At 28.1% G+C, this 24,203-nt stretch overlaps 1 protein-coding gene and 1 non-coding gene across 2 annotated transcripts; both read left to right on the top strand.

Annotated features, from left to right (window-relative positions):
• Window positions 1-16,257: 16,257 nt before the first annotated feature.
• LOC117919202 (60S ribosomal protein L23-like) lies at window positions 16,258-20,520 on the top strand. Its single transcript, XM_034836329.1, has 4 exons — window positions 16,258-16,366; window positions 16,459-16,743; window positions 19,564-19,605; window positions 20,084-20,520. Exons 1-4 carry the CDS (start codon window positions 16,354-16,356, stop codon window positions 20,164-20,166), a joined length of 423 nt encoding a protein of 140 aa, XP_034692220.1. The 5' UTR covers window positions 16,258-16,353; the 3' UTR covers window positions 20,167-20,520.
• On the top strand, window positions 17,436-17,572 carry LOC117919496. The gene has a single exon (XR_004652092.1). It is a non-coding gene; the product is annotated as a small nucleolar RNA snoR137 (small nucleolar RNA).
• Window positions 20,521-24,203: the final 3,683 nt, after the last annotated feature.

Raw genomic sequence — 24,203 nt, forward strand, 5'->3', positions numbered from 1 at the left:
GATGGAATGTCATTGACCCCATCCCATTGATAGACATTGATTAAGGTAATGAGTGGTTAGTTGGAAAAATAGGTGAAGAAGACACCTCCATTCATGCAAATGATGACTTGGTTTTTTACAATGATAACTTGACATGAGGTGTAGTGGTAGTGGCAAGTGCAGCAGGTGTAGGAAATACAAATGCTTTCACTAGACTTGAAGCAAGATCAAAGACAAGTTTAGAAAGGAAAACTTTGGACTTGGTTTTTGATAATTTTCCTTTTAAATTATTTTTATTTGTTCAAGAGATGATTTCTATTAAAAAAAAAAAAAAACAGGAAAATCGTCTCTTCAAGAGACGATTTTCAAAAATGAAAAAAAAAAAATCAATCTTTTCAAGAGATGATTTTCAAAAATTTATTTTTTCCATTTTCTCATTTTTTTTTTAATAATATTAACTAATAATATATTCATACAATAATATAATTATTATAAATATATGAACTATAAAATTAATTAATTTTATTTACTAAATTTAATATATAAAAATAATTATAATTATTGGGATATTTATCAACAATAATATTTATAAAAAATATAAATTATGTTTGACATTGATATTAAAAAATATTATTTTATATTAAGTTAGATATTGATTTTAAAAATATGTTGGTATTTATTTCTAATTTTACTTTAAATTTATTCAATTAATTATAACTATAAATAGAAATTAATTTAGTTTTATATTGTTTTTTTATTTATAAGATAAATAATATTTATGTATTACTTTTTATTTCTTTCATTTTTAGATTAAAAAATAACTATTATCAATTTTATGTGAAAAATGAGTTTATAAAAAAAATTATTATTTATTTTTTAATTTATTAAATGATTATTTACAAAATAATCTTTTTTGTTTTAATTTTAAAATTAATTTTATTAGATAAACTTTAAAATTAAAAATGTTATTCTTTAATTTAAAATTTCACAATAAAATATAGATTCACATATTTTTAAGAGAATTGTCACTACTTCACACATTAATCCAACAATGCATTGCACCACTGCACTTCATCACTTCACACACTATTACACTATAATACCATTGCAACACTCAACCAATTTGACATTTTCACGCAATTTGACCGTTTCAAGTATTGTCATTTCTTCTAAACAATTTAAACATTATTTTTTAAAAAAGAAAAAACACACCCTCCATCCTGCACACTACGCCCATCTTACCTTAAAAACTTTTTGTTTGTCATCTTCACTTACAAAATAAAATTTGATTCAATCTTCATCCTTATTTTTTCTCTTTCCATATTTGACTCTCCTTGACTTCTTTCCATATCCCTCATTTCCCTCTACGGAACTTCTATGCACTCTTTCTTTACACGCTCACACCACTCAAGTAATATTTTTTTGTTATTTTTGCTTTATTTTTATTTCATGTTATTTTGTAATGGTTTTTGTTGTGATATAAGTTTTTTTTTAATTTATTTGGATTATGCAACATTTATTTGAATAATATTTGTTAGAAATTATCATTTTAAATAGATGAAATCATTCAAAAAATAAAAATTATTTTATTTTATTCCTAAATAATATTTTTTTCTCTACTTTGTTTCATTTTCTTTTGCAATGCATGATAGATATTTATGTATATATATATATATATATATAATTTATTGGATTTATATTAATTCTTTTATAATACTATTTGTTGTAAATTATCATTTTATAAAAATGAACGGATTCAATCATTCAAAAAATAAAAGTGATATTAGTTTATTTAATTAATATGAAATAATAGTAATATTGTTTATGTTTAAAATATTAAAATAAAAAATAAAAAATAAAATAAAAATATTAGTAAAATGAGAATGGAAAATAATAATAATAATAATAATAATAATAATAATAGAATAATTATATATCTATATATTTGCATAAAATATGATTTAAAAAATATTAAAATCTAAATTATATACATACAACATTATCCAAAATTATGAATTTATCCTATATATTTTTTAAAATTAATATTAGTCTTAAATTGTTGAAAATTTTATTGTGAAATATTGAAGTCTAAAAATAAAAATATAAATAAAACTAAAATGTTATTTGATTTAGTTAAATGGATGTTTAAATGTATATAACATAACAAAAAAAAAAAAAATAGTAACCGTGTATAATATAAAATAGTAACCGTGTATTTAAGTGTATATAATATACATTTAAATATTAAATATATATAATATGTAAATATACATTTAAATATCCATTTAATATATATATATATATATATAAAATAAAATAAACTATGAATTTAGTAATGGATATCAGTATTAAATCATTTTTTTCATATAATATTAGTTCAAAAATATTAAAATCTAAGAAATAGAAATAGAACATTATCTGAAATTATGGATTTATCTTACATATTTTTTAAAAAATAATATTGTCCAAAAAATTCTTATAACATATTAAGAGCTTTAAATATAAATATAAATATAAATAAAATTAAAATGTTATTGTAGACCGCTCTTTTTGGACCAACCGACATTTTTTTTTATTACTATTATTTTATTGCATTTTAAGAGATTTTATTTTGGCTTTTCCTATCACCATTGAGGGACACCCAGGGGTGAGCTGGGTATTTTGATTTGAGAGAGGTAGTGAACGTTGTTTTAAGGAGAGCAAGCTGAGGAGAAAAGAGAAAAACAAAACAAGCAACGAGAAAGAGTAGTGAAAATACCTACATGAGGCGAGCTATGAGTAGCAAGAAGAGTAGAGGAAAGTTTACTGATCTTTAGAGGAGCATAGGAACACTTCAGGTATGGTTTCATTGCACATTTCTTATTCATTCATCCTCATTATCATTGTTCTTCATCATCTCACCATGCTACTTGAGTATTGTTAATATGTTTTGTTGCGTATTAAGTTTTGTTGAATTGGAGTTTATTTCGTGTTTGCTTTGTTTTGGCTCTTTTTCGATTTCTTAGATTTCTCCAATAAGTAACTGACATATGGATTTGTCTTTGAGCTTGATATCTGATTAACCACATTACCGATCCTTATTTCTTCCACTTTGTTTTGAATCTTTTAATTAAAACATGAAATTGAATCTAATTCAATAACATGTTGGTTTGTTTACTCTTCCTAGGTTATACTTTATTTTCCGTTTGTGTTTCTCTTTCCCTATTCATAGAGGTTCTGGACACCACTCGGACATCGGGGAGAGTAAGCAATAAGTGGTTTCAGACTCTCAACTCATCCATTCAACAAGCTTCTTCGTACTATCATAGAGCAGATAACAACAGAAAAGCCGATGGGGCTCATTCTTAATCCTGTCAAGTCGGATTCATGTTGTGATGGAGCAGGCAACAGTAGAAGGAATGATGGGGCTCATTCCTAGTCCTGTCAAGTAGCCCCCTCCACCTCTTTTCCACATGCATGAAATATCAACTTGTATGGCCGCTTTTTTGTATGCCAAGTCACAACCCTAACTTAGCTCCTCCCTATCTCGGGCCCACACATATAAATTCTCTATGCTTGGCCACCCTGCAATGTCTAGAGTCATTGTACACATATCATTTGGAGTTGGCAGAATGATGTAGCTCCCTTGTTGATCTGTACCAACAGAAGCTCTAGCATCAGCTCACCCTCAAGCAGTCAAGTTTGAACAGTCCATCGCTCAGGGAGTTTTTCAGTTTCTGGGCACGATTCATAGAAGGAAGTTGTCGATAAGAACGCCCAAACAAATTTGAAACTTAACTGTGCAACTTTGTTGTGGAGGATAAAAATTCAAAACTAATAAGAGTAACCAGTGGCTACCTTCACTCATTTGAAGAATTCCCAGAATTTTCATGTAAAACCACAAGGATTTCTCTTCCCTTGGTCAGTTTTATGTTTCAGATTGCAAGAACAGCTGCAAACTTAAGGTTTATGATGAAGTGAGTGATTTTCAGAGCAAACATATTGACAATAAGATGCACTTGAGGAATTCCCGAGCTTTGAAGGCAGCTCTGCTGGTTTCGTTTAGCAAAAAACAGTGCATCATAAAGAATAACATGAGTATTTCCTTGGCTTATGTTTTCAAAATTTGAAGATGTGAATGGATCTACTATTCCTAGAGTTTTAGTTGTTATGATGTCTTTTGATCATTTGGTGTCAAAATTCTCGAAAAGCAACCAACAGGTCCATGGTAGTGTGCAATTCGTTGAAGTCTAAATGAAAATGAAGGTGAATACATGGCCACCAGTAAGGAAAGGCCACCTTCGATGCATAGTCTCGGGCATTCCATTCCTTTGTTTCCGGCTTCTGTATGGCTTTTATGGCCATCTTTTGGTGTCCCACTTTCAAGCACCTCTTTCTGGATGCAATTCCTTGGTTTCGTGGAATGGTGCCTAAGTCGGAAATGAGTACGGGGAATCAATTCGGATATTGAGAAAGCTTCTTTCCATCCATCCCCACGTACATGTGACCCATGCATGCATGCCACCCAAAGCCTTGGCAAAGCCTCCATCAAAATCCTTCTTTCAGAAAATCCAAACCTTAAGCCGAAAAACTTTATGTCGGAACCTCATTACCATGCTCACCACACTTCCTCAGTCTCTCCCTCTTAGGAAAAAAAAAAAACTATGGGTTCTCTCTCTAGGTTTACTGTTTATGCTTTCTAGAGTGAGGGGTGTTGCCCCAAGGAAGTGTATCGATGTGCCATTCATAGAAACAATGTGCCTACATGGGTTTTTTACCACATCAAGTCCTATAATGGAGGCTCTGAGATTCAGCTCATCCTTAACAAATGCACAAGGACTATTACTGTTTTCTATCCATCTTCTCAAAACTCAGAGCTTGATCAAATAAACTTTGAGTTCTCGGGGAACAAGTCTGACCAACCCTCCATTTTACAAACAAATGTCTTCACGGGAAGAAAATAAGAGAGAAAACAGAGAATCTATCTTTGGTTTGACCCAACCAAAGCTTTCCACTCATACTCAGTTCTATGGAATAAATATCTAATAGTATTCTTGGTGGATGATGTCCCAATGGCATTGTTAAAGAACAACACATATTTAAGAGTGAAGTTTCTATTTCGACCAACCTATGAAGGTATACTCAAGCCATTAAAAGGTCAGCAAACAAGCTACTTGCTTTAAATTGAAATCACTAGCATCCACAGAGCAGACATAATTGCACCCCAGGCCCCACTCTGCATGGCCACCCTCCAGTGCACCACCTAAAGGCCACATATCATTCTCTTTGATTTTTCATCGTTGTCAAAATTTAATTTTCAAAATTTCAATTTTCAAATAATTTTTAAAACTCCAATTTTCAAATAATTTTCAAATTTAATTTTCAAATAATTTCAAAAACTCCAAATTTTCAAATAATTTTTAAAACTCCAATTTTCAAATAATTTTCAAATTTAATTTTTAAAACTTCAATTTTCAAATAATTTTCAAAAACTCCAAATTTTCAAATAATTTTAATCCCACTACGGTTTTCGAATAATTTTAAGTCTTTTTTTTTTCCTTCCTTCCTTCGGGTTTAGGGTCACCAAAAATTGCATTTTTTTTTTCGATTTTCTTGATTTTTAATAAACATAAATGAATTTTTCATAATTCCAAAATAATGAAATTTGTGAAATTAATTCATGCAAAATAAATTGGTCTTTGGTGGAGGCCCAACATCCATGATATTTTCGTTAAAAATGATTTGAGTGAAGTACATAATTGTCATTGAGGATTTCTTACTTTGTTTTGTGACACATGCGATATATTTTGCATTCATTATTCTGCACTAATCTCGTTTCATGATAGTGCATTATTACTTGCTGCTAAGATACGATCTCACTCTCACTTTGCTTATTCTCATGTATGATTTGTTTTATTATTTGATCATTTTATTGGTATTTATTGATTTCCTTATCAATTGTCACACTTGTCTCACCTTATTTAGTAGAGACCCGTTTCTAGGGTCTTAAAGGGGCGTTCTACGATCTTTTACCGTACCTTCCCAATAGGTAACCTAACCCCCAAATTCGACTTTGGTTTTCCACGGACTGTCTTTTCCAAATAAAGAGTCACACTTAGGGTTTTTTTTCTTATTTTGTTTTCCCTTAAAAATAAAACAAAAATAAGTGGCAACTCCAAATCTTTTCTAAAAATCATATTCTTCACCAAATAAATAAAAAGCGAGTTACGTCATCGAATGGGAACGCATCGTGCAAAAACGTGGGTCTACGATTATTTAATTTATTTGAATGTATATAATATAACAATAAAAATTATAGTCGTGAATTATTATTTTAGAAAAACAAAATAAAAATGACTTGTAAAATATTAGCATATATATTAAAATAAAATTGTGAATCTAGTAATTGTTATCCGTATTAAATTATTACTTTTGCATAAAATATTATTTCAAAAATTGATGTCACCAACCGCCACAACAAAAAAGGAAGCCTCCTTTATGTGACAGACATTGATGACTTTTATATCTTTTAGTAAATATAAATTGATGATACACGTTGTTCTTTTATTGCTTTATTTGTTTATTTGTATTAATTATTTATGCTAGTTTATTTATATTTAGTTACATATGTTGATTTGTAGTATGCTAATATTGAAGTCTATCTAGTAATGTTGAATTTTAATATTTTAGGTTTGTTAATATTCATTATTATTATTTTGTTAGTTATTAGGATGTTTGTTAGTTTATTAGTTAATATACACGGACAAGGTATTAGTTTTTTTTATTCATAATAGTAGTTGATCTTGATTATTTAGTATTTGAATATGTTTGATTTATTAGGGATTGAATGTATTAATACATGTTAATTATCGATTATTTAGGATTTTTTTCCTCAATTTTTTCTTAATAAAAAATGGTTAATCATTTCTAATTTTAAGTGTATTAAATTATTTTTAAATAAATATTTTATTATTTTTTTCAAATTACTTTAGTTATTTATCATTTATAATTACTAAATAAAATGTTTTAATCTACAAATGATTAATATTTTTTTAATTGATTAGTACTAAAAAAAATTGTATATCTTAATGCTAAATTTTTATTCAAAATTAAATTAGTGAATAATAAATTAATTTATTTTTCTATATTTTATTCATTTTGCCGTTAAATTTTAAATTAAAGAATAAAATTTTTAATTATAAAACTTATCTAATAAAATTAATTTAAAAATTAAGAACAAAAAAAATATTTATTTTGTAAATAATTATTTAATAAATTAAAAAAATAAATTTGTTTTTTATAAACTCAATTTTCCCATAAAATTGATAATAGTTTTTCTTTTTTAATCTAAAAATCCAAATATAAAAACAAAAATACTTATTGTCTAATTCTATCTAATTTATTGCAAAAATTTAAATATAAGAACACAAATATTTGAATTTGAAAATAACTTTTGTATTGAAAATTTATACCTTGATTACAGAGATTTTTGAAATGAGATAATACAAAAGCTAAGAAGAGAACACTCGTTGCTCACTCTTGCGTTCTGCCTTGTGATGAAGGATGCTTCTCTATTTATAGAAGAAATGGACGGACTTAAGTCTTGATGAAATCCGCGCAGTTGAAAGTTTTGAAATTCGCAATCAAAACTTAGACAGTTGGATGCCTTTTTGAATTTTTTCGAATGAGGTAAATTTATTTTATTGTCAGAGGTTATTGAAAGAAGTCTAAAGAGAATAAGTTCTTTTTCTCCACATTTCTCTTTGAAAAGCACTTTGGCAGACAAAAGGCATTGTTGAAAAAGTATTTAGCTATTCAACACTATTGAACACTATTCACTACTTTTTTTTTCTTGGTGCGTCTTTCATTTCTTTCTTTTACAACGTTTTTTTTTTACTGGATAAATAAAGGGAGACAAATGTACAAAGATACAGATATACAAAAGATTCTTTGATATATTTTTAACTGAGCATCTCCAAGAGATATTTCTCAAAAACTTGTTGAACTTCATTTTCAATGACTTAATTTTTTTTGTACTTATCAACAAGATAGGTAAATTAGCTTTGGAATGGAATAAGGACTTCTAGAAAGCCATTTGTAAAGATAATTTTTTTAATATTATCTTCAGTGATGAGATTATAGTTAAAAGAACTATAAATTTCAGAATCAATGTTTCTTGCAATCATTTTTTACCTCCAATATTTGATTTTTTTTAGGCTGACTTTAGTATAGGGCCAAGGGTCCTCTGTACCAAACAATTGATGTTTTTTGTGATTGGCTTTGAGAAGAATTAGATATTGAGTCGCATAGACTCCTCCATCATTTGACCATTCAAAAGGCTTGTTTTCAATAATGAGTTTGACGTATTTGAATTCTCAAATGAAGGCATTTAACACACAAACTACTAATTTTCTTTCAAATCCATCGGTTTAATCAAGATGGAAGAAAATTACTTGATAAAGTAATTCATAATCCATGAGGAGAGCATGGGGTTAGCTCTATTGACTCATTATTAAATTTGATGACCATAAGCTTATATTTGTCTAAGTCAATGTTGGTTTTGCAAATACTGTAAGTAAGAGCACACTTATAGTCATGCCTTTCTAGTGGAATTTCCCTACACAAGGGATCAAGATTTGGACATTCATAATTGGTGTTGCCATAATGAGTATGTCAAATGAAACTCATCCCTTGAATAGTAACTCCAAAAGTGTTACAGTCAACAAGAAATTGCATTATGTGTTCTTGCTTAGCCTCTACTATGACTTGAGCCTTTTGACTTATTATTTGTCTAAGGTCTTGGGGGATATTCAAATTCTTTTGTTTGAAAAATGAAAATTTTGATTTTTGAAATTCTAGGTTTCATTAGAAAGTTTTGGAGATTCATTTTGAAAAGATTTTGAAAATGTAACTTTGGATTCCTCAAAAATTTCCCTACAATTGAAACTTTCAAGATCCGTATCTATTGGGATGCAATGTATATCAGAACTTGAAGGGTTAGGAAAACTATTTAAGTTATCATTTAACTATTTAAAATGGAAAGACAAAACATTTAAAGCTTCCAACTTTTGGATATCACTTTTTGCATTCCAAAGGTTGTCTAAAATGCATTTTTGTGATATGTCTAAACATTTTATATCTTTATGAATCTTAAATGACATTATTTTTTGGAAACACTGAAAGAGTGAATTTCACAAACTTAATCCATTTTTGCTCCATCTGTAAAGAAAATTCAAAATTTAATACACTTTTTGAAGCATGAATAAGATATCTAATGAGTTTATCTTTAATTTACCAAAATTGAAAATATATTGAATTTATGAGGGGCACATAACTGTGAACAAAAATATTTAAAGGGGTTTTTGAATTTTTTGAAATCAAATTTATCGATTTATAAGAGCATGCACAAATACCATCACAATATTTGTGATCATCTTATTCATCTTCATCCTGACTTGACTTTTCATTTGATATTTCTTGAGTTATTGATATTTAATTATCTTCTTTTGATTCATAATCTTCACTTGAATTTTCATTTTCTTTATTAATCATTAATCCTATCATTAAATTTATGAGTTTATCACTTATTTCTAATGAATTGATATTATTTTCTAATTGGCAATCTTTTGAGTAATGACCTACTTTTCCACATTTATAACATGTTGGTGTTTTCCCTTTTAAAGTTGATTTATTTGTGGATTTTGACTTATTGGGATTAAATTTTACAAATTTCCTTTGAAATTTTGACTAAATTGAAGGTTTTTTACATTTTATATTATTTTGTTTATTTTTTCTTTTTGAAAGGGTTATTATTATATCATACCCACAATGTGAACAAAATTTTCCTAATTCTTTCTTATTATCTTGTTTTTCTTTTTTCATTTGGCTCTTTAATTTGAGGTTTGTGCAAAGAGCTAAACCTTCATTACTAATAAAGTAATTAATTCTCCATATATTAATGACTCATGATGAATTCTTCCATTATGGATATTTCTTATTCTTTATCTAACCTTTTTAGCAAATAAAGTTGGTAAACCAAATATAAATTTTTCTTTCCAATAATGACTTCCACAATCATGTCTTGACATAACTTTAACTAAAAACATATCTCTATATCACTTAAAATCTTGAAGTTTTGGACATTTAAGATTATTAAGGACTTCAAAAGTTCTTTCTTGAAAATAGACTAGATCTCCTATAAAATGTTTTGTTGTTGCAGATATTAAAGTATTGACAACATTTTCTTCATAAGTTTTGATGGATGTTCCTTCTTCTTTGATTATTGTCCTTTTTGCATTTAATATATATTCTCTATCATTTTCACTCAAATAATGATCCCACCAACCTTTAAGCAAACCAATGAATCCTATGACTAAAACAAGCATGAAAATCAGAATTACTAGTCTTGATTCTATAAACATTAGCAGTCATCATCATTTCATGAAGTAAATTAATTATTTGATATTCACTCATTCCATCTCTATTCCATTCATAAAAACTACTACCATTATAACTAGCAACTAATTGATAATTTTTTTCTTCTAGTTGAACGTCAGGAAAAGAGGGTTTTAAATAATAATTTTTTCTACTTACAAAATTATTAGAAATTGCATTAATTGTAGAGGAGGTTTTGACTATCAAATTTGGAGATATTTTGAATTGTTTTTCTATTTTATCGACTTTTGATTTATTTTTTGTTAATGTTTGAATTTGATTTTTATTTTGATTAATACCATTAATATTAGGTTTATCTAATCTAAGTTGTATTTCTTTTAACATTGTTTTCGTTGATGTAACTAGTTGTAAATTTGATTTTGTAGTATTTATAGGAATAATAAAAGGTTGATCTAGAGACTTAGTAGAATATGATGATGATGATGATAATGTTGAAGAAAAATTTGAAGATGGGATAAATTCAATCACGAGTTCGTGTGTCAACAAAAAATTCTATAAACAATTTCAAGGTCAGGATCATCAAATTCAAAAGATTCAGCAAGCTCTTCTCAAGGACCGACTCAAGCAGAATTCTTAACTTTAAAAAGAAAATGTCAAGCCTCATTAGCAGCTGCTACATATTTAGAACAATATCGTCAAGGACTTATTCAAGCTCTCAAACAATTTGGTGATAATCAAGATAATGAAGAAGCTAAAGACATAGCCTTATTAGATGATTCATACGTAGACCCCGAGTTCGTCCTGTATGGCGGACCTATGGGTCAATCTAGATAAAAGATTTCAATAATCTTTTGCACATCTGTATCTTTGTACATTTGTTTCATTGTAAATAAAAAAAAAAAAACAAAAAAAAAAAACTATTCAAATAGTAATGAATAGTGTCAAATAGTATCTAAATAGTAAAAGTTGCATATTGAATTGACAACTTTGATTTCAAAACGAAAACGTACAAGATACGTGGCCTTTTTACCTTTAGTAGCCTTATAGAAACTTAATGCTTTCGTCTAAAGATAGGAAATGATGCCAATTGTCTTCTACAGTTATTGAAGCATGTAGATTTCATCAAGACTCAAGTCCGATATTTTTCCTATAAATAGAGATGCAACCTTCATCACAAGGCAGAGACACAAGAGCGAGCAACGAGTGTTCTAAAAAATTATCTTCTTAGCTTTTGTATTCTCTTCTTTTGTATTCATCTCTATCATCAACCTTGTACTCAAGTTCAACTCTGTAATCAAGGTATAAATTTTCAATATAAAAGTTATTTTCAAATTCAAATATTTGTGTTCTTATGTTTCAATTTTTGCAATAAATTAGACAGAAAATATTTTTATTTTTATGTTTGGATTCCTTAGACAAAATTAATTCAAGTATGTAATCAAGGTATAAATCTTCAATACAAAAGTTATTTTCAGATTCAAATATTTGTGTTTTTATGTTTAATATTATGCAATAAATTAGACAAAATTAGACAGTAAATATTTTTATTTTTATGTTTGGATTTCTTAGACATAATTAATCTTTTGTGTGCATGAACTATTGTATGTCCTAGGTGTGAAATGGTATCAGAGTCATGTTCTACTTAAGAACCGAGTGATATTACTGGTTGAAACAATATTTAATCACTAATTTAGTTCTAACTTAGTTCAGATTGAATTTCCTATGAATAGCTTGGTGAGCCTAAATAGCAATGTTTAAGGGTAGAAGAGTATAAGTCCCGTATTGATCCGCTTATGATGGTCCCTATTCAGGAATTTATTTGAACTGATTAAGGACAAGATTGTGATTATTTTTTGTAACAATGAGTAATATTATAAATGGATTAAGTAAAGCTAGTTCTTCCAGATCTCTTAGGTCCCATAATAGTTCTGCATCATATGCATAAGATAATTATGCATATAACTTAGCTCGTTCTTCATATGAGTTAAATAGATATGCAAATTCATTAACTACATTATCATATAGTTATCACAAAAAATTTAATAATTCAAAATTAGAAGAAAAATTATTCAAATTGAAAATCAACTAAAAAATTTGTTAAATGTGTCAAACTTTGTTTCAAAAATTCCTCTTTCTAAAGAAGAATCTAAGTCAACTATTTTCTCTCATCTTGATAAACCTTCTTTAAACATAAATATCATCAGAAGAAGATATATTAAAATAAATCATTTTGTTCCTGATGTAGAATGGATTAAACTAGACTATTTTTCTCTTTATAATAATGCAAAAAGAAATTATTTTAAACAACTTCCTCCTCAAGTTATAAATGCTTTAAGAAAATAATATGAAAAATATATACAACAAGTTAGAATGACAATTCCTTTTTTCCACTGATTTTTCAAATTTAGGAAACCTTTTAAAAGAATTGCAACATTAACCTCAAGAAAAACAATATAAAATTTTCCTCATAATAAAAATTTATTAAATCAACAAAACATAAATCAAGAAGAGTCAAGTGAAACAAAATTTAATCAAATTTTGTTTTTTTTTTGCGGAAGTGGAGGAAACATCAACATCAAAGATAAAAAAAACAAAAAAAAAAAAACAAGTGAACTCAATTTTCCCATAAAATTGATAATTTTTTTTTTGTTTAATCTGAAAATGAAAAAAAAAGTAATAGATAAATATTATTTATCTTATAAATAAAAAACAATATAAAATTAAATTAGTTTTTATTTATAGTTATAATTAATTAAATTAATGTAAAGATAAAATTGAAGATAAAAAACAAAATATTTTTTTAAATCAATATCTAATTTAATATAAAATAGTATTTTTAAACATAATTTATATTTTATAAATATAATCATTGATAAATATCTCAATAATTATAATTATTTTTATATATTAAAATTTGTAAATAAAATTAATTAATTTTATAACACATGTATATATAATAATTGTATTATTGTATAAATATTATATCTATATATATATATATTAGAAATAATCTCTTCGAGAGATGATTTTTGCATATATATAGAAATGGTGTCCTTTTTTTATTATTATTATTAGAAATAGTCTGTTTGGAGTCGATTTTAGATTATAAAATTTTTTTAAAGCTCCAAAAAAGACAATTGTTTTTGCTTATAATTTTTTTATAAGGAAATAAATGATCTTTTGAAGAGACAATTTTAAAAAGAAATAACGATTTTTACTTTTATTTTTCTTATTTGATAAAAATTATAGTAGATTTGAAATTATTTTTTTCATTATAGTAGATTTGAAATTATTTTTTTCATTATAGTAGATTTGAAATTATTTTTTCATTATGATATTTTTGAAATTATTTTTTTAAACTACCGTATTCTTAAAAGAAAATCCGTTTAGAGAGAAATGGTGTTTTAAAGGGTTTAAAGAAGGGTAAAAAGTAGGATTCTTGATAAATATACTGCAAAATAATATTTAAAATACCATAGTTTGGAAAATAATTCCATTTCTACGGCACTTTTGAACACGTAGGATGACACGTAGGATGAGATATCAAAACTCATTCCCCCCTTTCCATTTCCCTTCTCGTTTTTCTTCTCTTCCCTTCCCATTTTTCTTCTCTGCATCAAACCTCCTATGCCCAAAAAGCCACTATCCCGCATGTTGATCGTGAGGTGGAGATCCTTGCCTCAACACCAATAGGAAGGAAGTGAAGTGCAGATCTGAGAAACCATTGCCCCCGGTGTTTTCTGTAAGTTTTGTGGTTATATTTGGTGGTGTGGTTGTGTTTGGTCACCGAGAAAGTGTGGGAAAGTTGTAAAAAAAATAAAATTTTTGTTTTTTTTACAATGAAACCGAGTAGACTAAAAATAATGGAGAAAGTTTTAATTTTTTTGTGGTTCGGCTTGTTGTGATTCTGTTTGGTTGCCAAGAAAGTGTGGGAAAGTTGAAAAAAAAAATTCCAATATTTCCTACCAGTCCAGCCCGTGCACAGGGTATCTGTCCAATTTTTTCAGCGTAATCTGATCATGATTTGAGGGGAAAGGTTGTGTTTTTCAGCGTGGCTCAAAAATCGTGGAGGGTTTATGAAATTTAAATCCAATGGCACAAAAGCAAAGAGACCCCTGGACAGATCCAGAAAGCATGGAGCAAAAAAAAAAAAACATTTTTTTGTTTATTTTTTTAGGGGGTTTTGCATGGACTTTCCCGGAAAGCAAATGGGGGATGGATTTTCTTGGGAATCAAACGGGGATTGCAAAAACTTGGGAATCAAACGGAGATTGCAACAAAATAAAAAAATAATAACCTGATTAGATTAGCACCTGCAATAATTGAAATTCAAATTCAAATTCAAATTCAAATTTAAATTCAAGGAGATTCTTCACTTTTTATTTGTTAAAATAAAAAATAAAAAATACTATCTTTTTTTTTTGCAAAATACTGATTATAATGTATACGGGTGATAAACTTTAAACATTTGGTTGTACAGTAGGTAATACTAATTAAGAGATAAATTTTTTTTTTCTTTTGTGGAATGTGTCTCTTCAAGAGACACCTTCAGCATAAATTCGAAATTTTCTACTGTGTATGGAAATTGTGGAAATTGTCTCTTGAAGAGACACTTTCAGTATAAAGCGAAATTTTTTAACAAATAATGAAAATTGTGGAACGTGTCTCTTGAAGAGACACCTTTTAGTATAATTTTATTTTTTGGGAATTGTAGAATGTCCCTTTTCAAAATCCGAAATTTTACTGAAAAATTGTTGAAAGTGTTTCTTCAAGAGACACTTTCAGTATAAACCCAATTTTTTAAAAATTATGAAAGGCGTCCGAATATAATTCCATTTTTTTTGTAATTATGGAAGGTGTCTCTTCAGCATAAATTCAAAATTTTTCACTGTTTGAATGGAAATTGTGGAAAGTGTCTTTTGAACAAGCACTTTCAATATAAACCCAATATTTTTAAAATTGTGGAAGGTATCAAGAGACACATTTCACAATTCCCAAAAAATGGAATTATATTGAAGGTGTCTCTAGAAGAGACACCTTCTATTATTTTTAAAAAATTGGGTTTATACTGAAAGTGTCTCTTGAAGAGACACTTTCCACAATTTTCATACATTAAAGAGAGACATCTTTAGCTTTAAAATCATTTCCACAAATAAAATACATATTGGATTTTGTGGAATTGTGTAAAGTGTCTTTCCAAGAGACACATTTAGTATAAATTTAATTTTTTGGAATTCTAGAAGGTGTCTCTTGAAGAGAGACACCTTTGGTATAAATTAAAATTTTTAGGAATTGTAAAAGGTGTCTCTTCAAAAGACATCTTTAGCTTTAAAATCAAATTCATAAGACATTTAAATTTGTCAAATTGTGGAAAGTGCCTCTTCAAGAGACACCTTTAATACATATTGGATTTTTTGCCACGTCGAAAGTGTTTCTGCAAGAGACACCTTTAATGTATATTGGATTTTTTGTCACGTGGAAAGTGTTTTTTCAAGAGACACCTTTAATATAAATCAAATTTTCTGAAATTGTAGAAGGTGTCTCTTTACCTTAAATTCAATTCTTTCATGATTTTGAAAATTGTGGAAGGTGTCTTTTGAAAAGATACCTTCCACGTGGCCAAAACTGCCGTAAATCTATCAATATTTTCAAAACTACCATTTTTTAATTATAATTTTTTAAAATTGCCGCAAAAGTTAAAAAAGCCTGTAAAAAGTATCTCGTCATTTCCATAAAGAATAAAAATGGGGTCATTTTTTCGGAACTTATTTTAGCCATTTTCATTGGGGTGATCTTCAATGACTTCATTGAAACGATGCCGTTCCGTATCCGATATAAACGGTGTCGTTTCAGTTATATCTGGACACGGATGTTATAAGCCACGGAACCAAACACCCTGAAATCCCTCAAAAACCCTAGCAGAGAGAGAGAGTCGTCCCATATATAGCACCGCATTCTTCAGCGCGACCAGAGGGAGAGAGATCCAGAGAGAGCTCAACAATGTCGAAGCGAGGTAAGATTTTCCATGCCAGGTTCCATCTTTTCCTACATTTTCTCAGGAACCAAACGGTATCGTCTAGGGTTTTACTGATTTTGTTGTTTCAGGTCGCGGTGGATCCGCGGGGAACAAGTTTCGGATGTCTCTGGGTCTGCCGGTGGCGGCTACGGTGAACTGCGCCGACAACACCGGAGCCAAGAACCTCTACATCATCTCCGTCAAGGGAATCAAGGGCCGCCTCAACCGGCTGCCGTCTGCCTGCGTCGGCGACATGGTCATGGCCACCGTGAAGAAGGGAAAACCCGATCTCAGGAAGAAGGTTATGCCCGCAGTCATCGTGCGCCAGAGGAAGCCCTGGCGCCGAAAGGACGGAGTCTACATGTACTTTGAAGGTCTATTCTTGATCCATTTGCTTCATGTTCAATTTCATACATTTTTTTTATTTCGTTATTTTTGTCATCACTTTGTTTGATTGTCGGTGCGTTCTCTGATTGATTTTTGGTGTTTTAACATCATAGATGTTGCATTTCAGATTTCTGGAATGGGGAAATTTGCTTATCTATTTCAGTTTTTGACTTATGTTTTGTTTGTTTGGAGTAAATGATCTTTTTGTGTGGGTATATGTACTATCTTGAACTCATATTAATGCATTGCTGCACTGAGTGATGCATGTCTTTTTGGGTATACTGGTAATAAGAACTTAGTGACATTTTCGTTGTGATTTTGATAGATTTTTATCTTTATCTATAACTTCACTTTTAGAAATTTAGTTTTGTGGGTATATTTTTGGATAATTTCCTCTGTTCAAATCCTAATTCATTTGGTTTATGAGCTGATCCCAGATTCTGAAACCATGCTGGGATAAGTTGTGAGAGAATGTTGTCTATGTTAAACCACTGCATCACGAAGGACCCACCTTTAGTGCTGGAGGGTTTTTTTTGTTAGTTCTTCACTGATGCTGTGTTGACTTGACTTGAATCTTGTTTTATTCAGTCTTCCAGGTTTTGCATATATTTTTCGTGTGCCATACCAATAATAATGCAGTTCCTTAGATTATTGTTATGGTGTTTTTGTTCTTGTACATGTTGCTTCTTTCAAACCTGAGTGACTATTTTACTAGTTGGTCATTCATATTGAGAAGCATAGAGGAAAAGAAATGCCAGTTTTAAACAGCATGATGTCCATCCTATAGCATTGTGTTACCTGTCTACTGGTAAATGCCTTTTCTCTTTTGTGCCATTAATTTTTGTGAAGCCTATAAAGTTTTAGAAAAAATGAAGCTCCTGTTGTTTTTGTTTCTTTTTACTTTAAAATATCTTAGAGAATTTGGTGTACACAATTTTTGGAAGTTTTGGGGCAAAATAGCCCTTTCATATAAAGAAATACAAGGTTTAGCCCTTTTTCAAAACTTATGTTCAAACTAGCCTCTTTATTGCCATATGGGAGCTATGTCATAAAAAATATATATATATTTTTTTTCAAAATTTAAGTTGAAGCCTCAATTTCAACTGAGGCTTCATTTTTTAACTGAAGCCGCAATTGGCAATTGAGGCTTCATTTTTGAACTACAACCTCAATTGGCAATTGAGGCTTTAGTTAATGTTTTTTCTTACTTTAAAATTAAATTAAAAATATTAAATTACAAATTATTGTTGAAATTAAAAATATATATTTTAATAATAAAAAATTTGTATATTTAAACTTAAGGATCTAGTAAACTTCAATAAAGAAAAATTAATCATTATAATAATGAATGAATATTTTATTTATTAATAATCTTAAAATAATAAACCTATATGACATATAATTAAAATATAAAAATACATAATTTATTAATTTATGATATTTAATTTATCATGTTTTAAGATATAAAATTATGTAATTTATTAATTTAAGTTATATTACATGTACTGCCTATCATTGTTAGGGAGGGGCATTTTTTTTTCCCACTATGTAAATGTTTAGTGGGTATTTTTTGTAACTTTGATGAAACTACTAAAAATTACATTTTGTAGTAGACTTTTTCTAATTAATTTCATTAACTAATTTCGAAATGTATTTTCAAGGCGTATATGGTGTGTACAATAGTCTTTTTTTACATAAAATTATAAACATATGCTTTAAAATAATAAAAAATCCATGTATGGAAACTTAAGAGTATACCATTATTTCAATAAAGATAAATTTGTCAAAATAAAAATAAATTAATATCTTAAAAATACAAAAAATTAAATATCTTAAATTAATAAATCATATAATTTTATATCTTGATTATATATCATATAACTTTATTATTTTAAGATTTTTAATTTATTGATAAATAAAATATTCATTTATTATTATGTTTATCAATTTATCTCTATAGAAGTAATATTAGATCTTTAAATTTAAATATATAATTTTTTTATTATTAAAGTATATATTTTTTATTTCAACAATAACTTGCACTTTAATATTTTTAATTAAATTTTAAAGTAGAAAAAAAATTAATTGAAGTTTATGTTCAAAAATGAAGTCTCAATTGTCAATTGCGACTTTAGTTTAAAAATGAAGTTTCAATTGACAATTGAGGCTTCAACTTAAATTTTGAAAAAAATATATATATTTTTTATGACATGACTCCCATGTGACAATAAAGAGGCTAGTTTGAACATAAGTTTTGAAGATGAGCTAAACCTTATATTTCTTTCTATGTAAGGACTATTTTGCCCCAAAACTCAATTTTTGGCATATCCTTGACGGGACACTGGAGGAATGATGGGTTAATGACTGTACAGTTCTGTAATAAGTAGAACAGTCCTACACATAGGAACTGGTTGTTGATACCTCTAGATGACAAATAATCAGACTTCTAACCATAGTGAACTTGTTGCCTTGAGACCTCCTGATGACATTTCTTCCAGGTTTATGGAAGTATAAGTTATGTTGCGATCAGTCAGTCCTAACCAACCAAAAGTGTTTCTAGATGACATGATTTTGTCATTTGGCCTGTATGCTTGTTAAAAAGATCATCAAATTGTATAATTTGCCAATTGGGCATATAAGCTTGTATTGGGTTGTCAATGGAATTGCATATGTCTATTGATTTCTATTCTTGTTCTTAATAAAAGTTTTTAATTATTTGGCAGATGATTCATATTTACTCATTCAATGCCTTTTTTCCCTTGGAAGTGTTAACTTCAAGTCTGAACTTTAGTTTGTTATATCTGCAGATAATGCTGGTGTCATCGTGAATCCCAAGGGAGAAATGAAAGGTACTTTGCATTTTGACCTTGGTATAGTTAAATAGTCTATGAAATTCTTTTGTATGTAAGTAATACATTAAATTCTTTATTGAGTAGCAGCTCTGGATGAGGATCCATCTTCTTTTAAAATAAAAGTTCAGAACCTATGAAATGGAAATCACAGGCTGGTTTCAAGTGTGTTTGGTAACATTCTTGGAGCATGGATTGCAAAACACGATGGCACATAACATTTTTAATGTTACAATATCCATTATAATAATGTCTTAACATCTAGGACTGCAGATCCCAGAAATCATCAAGGTCTATTGTTCTGAACCCTCAAATATGAGGACCTTTTAAGGAAAATTCTTCAAAAACACTCTGCTTGTTGAGATGCTTTTTGGTATTACCTTCACAAAAATAGTTTTCATGGAGGTATAGGTGCACTTGGGTTTGGTATTGCCCTTTTTGTCTTGATTTTTATATATTGTTGCTGTGTTGATTGTAGGATCTGCCATCACTGGCCCAATTGGAAAAGAGTGTGCTGATCTCTGGCCTAGAATTGCAAGCGCCGCCAATGCTATTGTCTAAGAGTCTGAATCCCAAATGATAAGAGTATCTTTGCTTTGTTGGACTTTTTAGATTTTCTAGTTTAGTAGCATGTTGAGAATTTTGGATATTGTTGTTTGAGTATGGCCATTTGGGAAGTATTATTTGGTTTTTGAAATCCTTGTCTAGGACACACTGTTGATCATATAATGATGTTTTGTTTTTTAAAACAGTTAAGCCATCGCTTGAGATCCGTATCTGGTTGTCTCTGTTACTATCATTTTCCTATGTAAACTCTTGTTTCTTTGTGCTGGTTAAGAGGCTAACCAGCAAACAGTGCCCATGAATATGGTTAAAACAAATGCAATTGAAAATGCAGAAATTGGGTTATGCGAAGTTTGCTGGAATTTATGGATACATTAATTTGTGTAAAAGGAAACAATGCTAGGCTTGTTTTACTGTTTTAGTTCTTCCCGCAGCCCAGGATTTTGTGTTAGTGGTTTGTGTGTGGTGATTTCAATAGTGATTAGAGGGCACAATCCTGCATCAAGTGTACTCAGGAGTGCATAGTCATGACAAACAAAGTGTTGAGGTGGTAAAATGTTTTGGAATGGCAATGGTTATTGCTATATTCTTATCTGTTTTTTTATTTTCTTCCTAGTCAGGTACCATTGAACAAATTTCCCTATTTAGATGTCAAAATAAGACTTTCAAAGGTATTTTTTTTTATATAACTTTTTATGTATTTATTAGAATTTAGTAGTTCCCCCTTTGAGAAATAGGGCAATCAGTGTAAATTTTAAATCATGTGATTTCTCCTCATTTACTATCTTGTTGGCGCTATTTAGTCCTGGTGGCTTCCATTTGTCTTTTATTGCTCTATTTGTACTAAGAGCTATACGAAATAACTCCCCTTGAAGAGTTATAGCGATCATTATGGTAGTTATAACATAACTTATGAAAAAGGTTTGGTCGAATAGCGATCTATTGAACTATTATTTTTCTCTCATGGTTGTTATCTTCTTCTTATTATCATCTAAGGGTGCAAGCAAAACAAAAAAGATTGATAAATTGATCCAAACCAATCAAAACAGATCATATCGGTTCGATTTTCAACAATAAAAAAAGTTGGTTCAGTTTGAGAATTTTAAAAGTTGGTCTTATCAATTTGATTTTCAATTTTCTTATCTTTTAATTGATAAAAATTGAACCAAACTGATATTTTAAAATTTACATATAATTGTTTGATATTTGATAATTTTTTAAAAATATTGGATTCTATTAAAATAATTCATTGTTTTTATATTATGATCATATTAATTCTAAATGCATAACATCCAAGTCCAAATTAGTTTCAATTAATTTTAAAAATAAATTAGACTTGAAAAGTTAATATAAATTCAAATTAATAGACTTTAGGTTCAAAACAAAAACAAATCTATAGAAGGACTAGGAACTAAAAAAAAACCATTTAGTTGGGGTAAAATTGATTTACAAAAATGGAATCAAAACAACCTTAAAAGGCTTGGTTTGGTTCAATTTTTCACTCCAAATCTTATCGGTTTGATTTTTATCATATATGAAATTGACTATATCGATTTAATTTATTTTTACTCAAAAACCAATTGAATTAATCTTATTTACATCCCTATTATTATCTTCTTATTGTTCACTCCATTACACCATTCATTTCAATTTTTAATAGACTTACTTAATCTTGCAAAGTATATAAGCTTTTTTTTTTTTTTTTCATTTATTTCTTTTCTATAATGATAGTTTTGCATGTGAAGTAGGACAATAAATCTCATGGTAAAACCAAAGGACTTACGTGCTTTTTATTTGATTTAACATTTGAAATACATCATGATTTTAAGGGAAGTTTGATAAAAGAATTAGTCATCCAAATGTGAAATAGCTATCATTTTTCAAGTATTAAAAATATTAAAAACGTTTCCTAAAAACACTATTAAATGCACTCTAAATATTATTTAAAAATCTATGAAATGGTTTAGTAAAAGAGGCAACACTAGCCATTTAAATTAATTAATGAGATCATAAATCAAAAGATCCATTAAAAATTCAATTTTTCTATGATACCATGTTGAAATAAAAAAAAAAAATCAAAAAGAAAAAAAAAGTGTAAGTTTGTCAAGCGCTTCCAGTTCATCAAGGTTTATTGACTCATAACAAATAATGCTTGTTGATTTGGTAGAAAACCATTATCTGAATTTAAGGTTTGTGTGATATCATAAAAAGTGTTATACTTGCATTTCATTTGCTACAATGGTAAAATTAACATTAATATTGTTTATATAAATTTGTAGAAAATGCATTGTTCCTTCAAAGTAATGATACTCCATATTCATAATATGGATGAACTTTAGTACAATGCATGTACAAAATACAATAAGAAAGTGTTGTTAAAGGACAAAGGCACAAAATATACAAAATGTTGCAACACTATTGCAAATCATTGCCCAAGGTTATTATTTTACGTATATTGATTATTGACTTTATTAGTGATATTTATTGGAGTTTTCAAACTTTCTTATTAACTTTAACATTAATATAGGGATATGCTCTAACTTATAATAGTTGATGGAACCTACAAAACTACTTTAACCTTGTTCGATGTTGTTGAACAACTCATTGAGTGTCCTATAACTAACTTAATCAAATAAAAAAAAGAAGGTAAAATGTCTTTTGCTTTTAATAGAGTAGAAAAGAAAGAAAAAAAAAAAAATCTTACTATCTAATTTGGTCAATTTCGTGTTTTAGGAAGACATGAATAATATGTTCTATAAAGGATTGATCCAATGCTATGGGAAGTCATATATGTTCCTGACAAAGATTAATCAAATCAATGACACATCTTGATTGTTAGCAAGGTTAATTACAGATGAAATCTACTTGGAAGAGGACATTAACATCATTAGAACAAGTAGTAATGACAAATTGCATCCTAAAAAGAAACACAAGATTGGAAATTGATAATTTTTTTGTATTTTACATTTTTGTTTAAAATGTTGGCTTCCTTCACTTTTTCTCGGTTCCATGTTTGATTATGTCAATTGCTCTAATTCTCGCTATCATGATTGTGTGCTATTGAAATGGACGTTTTGTTGATTGATGTGTGCATTTTGTCATTTAGGATTTAGTGAAGCCTAATTGACTAGAAACAAATATGTGTTTTTCATTGCCACTTTGTAATCTCTTTCATCGTCTGTCATTGTCGTTAAGTATTTTGGAATTCATTTATCTATTTTGGAAACTGCATTAATTGAACAAAATAATTATTTGTTTTTTTTTGTTTTTGTTTTTGCTGAATCTTTTTAAAGATCTTGGACTATCATTTTGGAAACACCTTCCTTTTTATATACAATTTAGTTTTGAACATGTGTCATTTGAATAACTAAGTTCTTTGCACTTGATTTTTTTTTTTTTTTTAAGAATATGTTGTAAGATTTTGTCTACTTGATATGAGATTCCCTATTTTGTCCATTAGAATGGTTTAAAATTTTCAAAATATAGATTTTGTCTTTTTTTATTATTCATTTTCCACTTGATGAATGTACATAATATTTAACTTTTTTTTTTTTTTAATTATGGATTACATAATGAAAAATATTGTCAAAAGTTTTTTTCTTTTAAATTTAAATGTTAATTTTTGTATTTAAATACTAAAACTTAATCTCAAATTTCGTTAGAAAACTCACATGCATTATACATGGGCACTTATTAGTACCATCAAAAACTATGTTTAGTTTTGCAAAGTAATCTGAAAAACAAAAAAATATAAAAAAAGAACAAATTTATTATTTTTGATTTATTAAAAAATATAAAAAGTAAAATATAATTAAATTTTTTTAGAAATTTATATATAAAAAATAAGTAAAATTAGTTTAAAACATATATAAAAATAATTTCTTAATTTTAAATTTATTTTTAACTTTTTTTTAAAAAAATTTTCTTACCATTTTTTTTTGGTAAAAGAAAACACAAAACCAAAATATAAAAAATAAAAATGAGTATGATGACTGGGATGAGTGTGTGCGCAAAACCACCTTGGGCGGGAAACC

This window comes from Vitis riparia, chromosome 7 (assembly GCF_004353265.1).
Source record: "Vitis riparia cultivar Riparia Gloire de Montpellier isolate 1030 chromosome 7, EGFV_Vit.rip_1.0, whole genome shotgun sequence".
In the NCBI taxonomy this organism is placed as follows: Eukaryota; Viridiplantae; Streptophyta; class Magnoliopsida; order Vitales; family Vitaceae; genus Vitis; species Vitis riparia.

What these genes read in the sequence shown, in the direction of transcription:
- LOC117919202 (XM_034836329.1), top strand. An exon ending in AGTCTACATGTACTTTGAAG is followed by an intron (nt 16,744 to 19,563) that starts GTCTATTCTTGA and finishes TTATATCTGCAG; the next exon opens with ATAATGCTGGTGTCATCGTG. An exon ending in TCCCAAGGGAGAAATGAAAG is followed by an intron (nt 19,606 to 20,083) that starts GTACTTTGCATT and finishes TGTTGATTGTAG; the next exon opens with GATCTGCCATCACTGGCCCA.